Consider the following 6,483-nt stretch of genomic DNA (forward strand, 5'->3'; position numbering starts at 1 on the left):
GCAGAGGCACTCACTCAAGTTTCAAAGCTGTTAAGTATAAAAGCAATAGAAAGGGTTCCTCCTCAGGAACAAGGCCAGGGATTTTATTCAAGACTATTCCTTGTTCCAAGAAAAGAAAACAAATGGAGACCTATACTGGACTTGTCAACTCTAAATACTTTTCTCATTGTGCCAAAGTTCAAAATGCTGACGCTGCAGCAACTCCTTCCCATGCTGGGCAAGGGGTCTTGGCTGGTCACTCTGGACCTCAAGGAGGCATACCTGCATGTCCCAATCAGACAAAGCTGCAGAAGATACCTCAGATTTCTTGCAGGGACAGAGCATTATCAATTCTCAGCATTGCTGTTTGGCTTATCTACTGTGCCCAGAGTGTTCACGAAATGCCTGGCATCAGTAGTGGCACACTGCAGACTCCAGGGAATTCAAATATACCCCTACCTGGACGACTGCTTCATACAAGCAGACAACAAACAAACCTTAAAAGCAAACTTGGACTATGTCATTCAACTACTGCAGTCAGTAGTCAAGACTACTGCCATCCCAACAGATTATTTTCCTATGAGCCAAACTGGACACAGAAACTCAAATGGCCTACCTCACAGAGGAAAAACAACAGCAGTTACCAGAGTACTTCAAAGGCCTAGCAAAACTCTCCCAGCTGACTGCAAGGAAAATCCTGCAGGCCCTGGGGTTCATGGCATCTTGCATTCTTCTGATACCTTTGGCAAGACTTCATATGAGAAAGCTGCAATGGTACTTAAAAAGCTTATGGTCCCAACACAGCCAAAGCCTAGAGGATGTAATCCCACTTATTCCATGTCTGCAAAAGGAATTTTTGTGGTGGGCTCCAGCAAGTAGTTAAACAAAGTCATGTCTTTCAACAGACCTCAAGCAGGTCAAATGATTACAACAGACGCCTCAGATCATGGATGGGGGGCGCACATGGAGGGCAGATGCATTCAAGGTCTATGGACACCAAAGGAAAGACATCTGCACATAAACCAAAAAGAGATGTTGGCAGTGATACATGCAATCGAGACTTTCGAAAAATCACTACAACAAGGACATTTGCTAATAAGGTCAGACAACACCACTGTCATGTGGTATATAAACAAGCAGGGAGGCACTCATTCTTATTCCCCTCTGCAGACTAACAATGCTTCTCTGGGAAACATCCCTGAGTCTGAAGATACATTTGCAATCCCAGTTTGTGCCAGGCAAGGACAATGTACTGGCGGACAACCTGAGCAGAAATTTCTTGGATCCACACGAATGGATGCTGCATCCTCACATTTTCTCACAACTAACAAAGACATGGGGAAGACCGGACGTAGATCTCTTTGCTTCCCACTTAAATCATCACCTGGAAAAGTTCTGCACAAGGACCCACCATCCTCTAGCCTGGAAAACGGATGCTCTCTCCTTCAGCTGGAATTCACTAAAAATTCCCTCCTCTGCCTCTGCTGACCAAGGTGATACTGAAGATCAAAGCAGAACAACCAACAGGCATTTTGATAGCTCCAGACTGGCCAAGGCAACACTGGTACCCATTGCTGTTGAGCATAACTCGGACCAGACCGTGACCTCTGACCCTATGGCCCCTGCTTCTAACACAACACAATTACAGGACTGTCCATCAAAACCTGAAAACATTGCATCTGACAGCCTGGAGGTTACCATGACTCCTCCAGCTATCTCTCTTTCCAAAACAGTTCAAGAGATCTTACTGGAAGCACGCTGACCTTCCACCAGAAAAACCTATTCAGCCAAGTGGAAGAGATTCAGCATCTGGAATGCCAACAGGGGTCAGGATACAACATTACTGAGTATTCCTCAGATATTAGAATACTTGGCAGAAATGTTTCATACTGGACTCTCATACTCTTCTATAAAGATTCACGCCTCAGCAATCTCAGCAAAATACAATTGTGACCCACCAGTGTTTTCACATCCTTTGTTAAGACAGTTCCTAAGAGGGATAAAGAATATCAAACCTCCCAGAAAACAGCCAGTACCTGCATGGGACCTCAATTTCGTTTTGGAAAAATTAACTCTTCCTCCTTTTGAGCCAGCAGCAACTTCAGAAATGCAATTTCTATCATGGAAAACGGTCTTTCTATTGGCAGTCACATCTGCAAGAAGAGTCTCGGAGATACAGGCACTCATGGCAGTGCCTCCCTTCCTCATTTTTCATCAGGACAGAGTTTCTCTAAGAACCAATCCTACATTCATGCCTAAAGTTATTTCCAGGGAGTGTAAATCAAGCTATTCACCTGCCTACTTTCTTCCCCAATCCTCAAAATAGGGGGGAAAAACTGCTGCATACTTTGGACATACACAGGCAACTACGCTACTACTTGGACAGAACTAAGGCCACCAGAAAGTCTGACCAACTGTTTGTAGCCTATGCTGCTGGAGTGCAAGGAAAAGCAATCTCCAAACAAACAATTTCAAAATGGATTGGACACTGCATCAGATTCTGCTATTCTTTCCATGGAAAAGGTGTGCCAGCCAATATTAGGCCACATTCCACCAGAGCTATAGCCACACCCACAGCTTTCCTAAGAGGAGTGGCAACAAAGGACATTTTAGAGGCTGCTACATGGAGCTCCGTGCATACATTTACCAAGCACTACAACCTGCCCTTATACTCCAGATCCCGAGCAGGCTTTGCTTCGGCAGTCCTGCAGGGCATTTTAGCTACACCATCCCTCTCTTAGTTCCATCCACCCCCAGCTTGGCTATGGTATTCAACCCATATGTTATGACTGCAGTTGCATTCTTGAAGGACATAGTACAGTTTTGTACCTACCATAAATGTAGATGTCCGATAGATATGCAACTGCAGTCGGATTTTCCCACCCTCCAACCCCTCTGCAACTTCTTTGTGGGTCCCTACCCCTATTCCTATTAGCTGGGGGTATCTCCTATGGTGTATCTGTTTATTACTGTTGTGCATGTCTGGAATTTTTTATCCATTCACCAAATTTAGCCTTCCTAGGAGGGCACCTGGCATCTGGGGCAAGAAACACTGAAGAAGATGGCGTCGGCCGATGCCTTTATACTCCAGCCGTTGTGACGTCGGAGAGGAGGCGATGCCAGCCGACGCCGGACCCAGACTTTGGAATTTGGCCGACCGAGGGCTGCCTGAGGCAGGACAACCCATATGTTATGACTGCAGTTGTATATCTATCGGACATCTACATTTATGGTAGGTACAAAACTGTACTTTTAAATTAGTTTTTTTCTATTGTACTAGCCACTGCTCTCTGTTTGCAGTATGTGTAACTCTGTTGCTAACTCTTCTAATGCTATGGCATCTGGTACTGTTTTGAGAAGATTTGCCTGGCTGCATTCTCAGAACCCCACAAGAGGGTGTGAATAATGAGATAGCCAGCTGCTTGAAAGGCAGAGAAAGATTGTTCAGAACATTTCAAACCTTGGTTATCTGACTGTATCCAGTTTTGCTCCAGCAATATCCAGTTTTGCGCCAACAAGCACAATAAGCCACCTCTTTCTGCTCTGAATTCCTTCTCTTCTCCTATCAACTCATCTGCTTCATAGTGAAAGTCAGGTGGTGGGGAGTAGGCAGCTTGCTGATTCTGTGAAGTAGCAGGAACCCCCTCCCCCTGGAGCAGCTCTTCTGAGTTCTGCTGTAGCTGTCCTTCAGGTGAAGTGTACCACTGAATTATTCTCTGTTTACTGGGTGTCTTGGACATGATAGTACAGACTCACTTGGTTTGGACTCCATGGAGTGAAAACCTAGTACACCCACTAGATATCATCCAAGTGGTGAACCTAAGACACCTCCCATCCCCCAAGGTGGGTGAGCCTGTAATGACCACACTCCTCAGTTTCCCCCCACCAGCTGAAATGTGTCTGAACTGCTATTTGAACTTTGGTTGATTGTGACTTGCAAATCTGGAAGGTATAAGAGAAGTTTAGGTTGTCACAGAAATAAATTACATGGCCGTTACAGACCATTAGTTCATCACAGGAATTAATTAATTCAGCAATATTTTGTGCTGCGATTTTTAAATGTACAGTCATTGAAACCCTTTTCTGTATGAAAAATTAATGAGGACTTAATTACAATACATTTATAACCGCTTGGATTCTTAACCACCTCAGAAATAGACACTGTCTGCTTTCAGTGTTGTTTCAGCTTTATTTTGTGCAGGTTTTGGAGGAAAATGTTTTTAAAAAATACACTCTGTTTTATTTTCTAGGAATTTTTGCATACCTCAACTATCATGTTCCTAAAACAAGAAGAGAAATTTTTGAAACCCTCATTAAAGGGCTGCATAGATTGGAATACAGAGGATACGATTCAGCAGGTAAAGTCTTTTCATACCAGTTTAGATTGAAGATGACTTGTGACAAATAATCTGTGGCTGCTGCAAAACTGAGGGTACTGGTTATACTAACAAAGCAGTTTATGGTAGAATGTATGGCAAGCACGCAACTTTCTTTAATTTCTTGAGCAGAAGTGACCAGTGCATACTAACACAAAGATGCACATTTAGACACTGTGACAGAAGAACACGTACAACTATGCACACTTCTGTGTGTTTACTAAAGATATGCTGTCAATAAGTCATGGAGCTTATTTATAGCTGATGCACTGTGATTCTTGTAATGCTTGCGGATTTACTGCATCCAGTTTTCCTATGCGATTTTGTTTTATATACGTGTGTGTGTGTGTGTGTGTGTGTGTGTGTGTGTGTGTGTGTGTGTGTGTATATATATATATATATATATATATATATATATATATATATATATATATATATAGGTATAGATATAGATATTTCAAAATGTCTATGTATGTCTGTGTGTATAGATCAGCTATGCAAATTTGTTGTTGAACATGTTGACATTCCATTTGCATGACTATTAAAATAGGTGCTTGTACCTCAGGAGACGTGTCCCCAGTTATCAATTTCTGTAGACTTTATTCTCTATTAATACCAGTTGCAAGGGGGCTATTGCCCCTTTGATACCTGGCTAACCATCTCTAAGAGAGGAGGGTGTTAAGGCAGCGTGCCAGCCCAGCTTACAGATGGAAAATACACTGAGCAGATAAAAGTTACACACACATATAATGTAAACGTCTTAAGTTATGCTGTTCTTTTCTGAAGGATAACACTTATAAAATAGCACCCTTTTTGTACTCTCTCACTTTTTTCATGTTTCTTTTTGGGTGTGTTTTTTTTTTATTTTTAATGCATGAATAACCGAAGAAAAATGGTTCTGTCTGGCAGTGCTAGAAAAGATAAACCAATAAACAAAGGATATGAACACCAACGGAATTAAGTCAAAATGAAACAACACAATCCATCTGAAGTCAGTGTTAAATACAGAAAATTAAATCACATTGTACATTAATTAACCCATGGATAAAGACAACAGTAATATGCTAAATCATTAGTGTAAAAAAAAAAAAGTGAAAATAATAAATATTAATACTAATTGTCAGTCTAATAAAAACAGTCATGATGTAAAAAAATGATTTAAATACATAAAGCTTTCATAATATATATAACACTAATAAACCATTCAAGCCCGGGCCCGGCTCCTATTAGCCTCTAATAATATCTGGTATTTAACTGCCTTGCACACTAATGTATTATTTAAGACTTCCGGAAAATGCAGAATAGTTACAAAATCAAAGGCAAAAATACTAAATTTCTACAGCTAATGGAATGTCTTGGTAAAGAATTTGTAACCTCCTCCCTTTTAATGACTGATATGAGCATATAAATTCTCTGAGAAGGCATCATAGTGGTTTTTCCCACATAGAATGCATCAATGGAAACACAAGTGGCTAACTAAACAATATTGCTTGACTTTCAGTCCAGCCTAAGATTACAAGAAATATTTTTGCCACTGTGCCTCAAAAGTACATCACACCCTGTATTAATAAACATACAGTACTTACAATCAAAGGAAGGATAATTCCTATAAGGTCCTTTGTTGTCAAAGTTATAAAAACTAAAATAATTTTCCAACAGTAATGTAATATTACATATTCTTTTGTAAATAAATGGTGGTGCTGTACCATCTGTATTTGCTAAGTCTCAATTGCCTAAATCATTTTCCAATTGTTATTCATGATTTCCATATATATTGATGTAGGTACTGGAAAAGCTCTGTTTTAAATTAGTATGATTATTATTGTCAAATTTTACAACATAACCACTATTTGAAATAGGTGGAAAATGTTCCCACTTTTTAATTCTAACCTCTTCTATGATAGCATTCATTCTGTTGACAGTGTAGCCCTTTTCTAAAAAAATAAATTATTTAAAATATCTATTTCAGTAAGCAACACATCACTGCTACTGATAAGCCTACTAAGCCTAATAAGTTGTCCATAAATCACATTCCATTTCATATGTTGTGGGTGCTGACTCAACAAATGTAAGTAGTTGTTAAAGGTTTCTTTTCTGAACACGTTATTATGAAAACATGTATTTTGCT

General features: G+C 40.3%; 1 protein-coding gene across 1 annotated transcript in view; it reads left to right on the forward strand.

The window, feature by feature from the left end:
* Positions 1-6,483, forward strand: part of LOC122811285 (glutamine--fructose-6-phosphate aminotransferase [isomerizing] 1) — a 1,619,377-nt gene that overhangs the window by 149,172 nt on the left and 1,463,722 nt on the right. The window contains exon 2 of the mRNA XM_044083027.1: positions 4,230-4,337. Coding sequence (XP_043938962.1) covers positions 4,230-4,337 — 108 coding nt within the window. The remainder of the gene's footprint in view (positions 1-4,229; positions 4,338-6,483) is intronic.

This window comes from Protopterus annectens, chromosome 9.part0 (genome assembly GCF_019279795.1).
Source record: "Protopterus annectens isolate FY-2018-M chromosome 9.part0, PAN1.0, whole genome shotgun sequence".
NCBI classification, from domain to species: Eukaryota; Metazoa; Chordata; order Ceratodontiformes; family Protopteridae; genus Protopterus; species Protopterus annectens.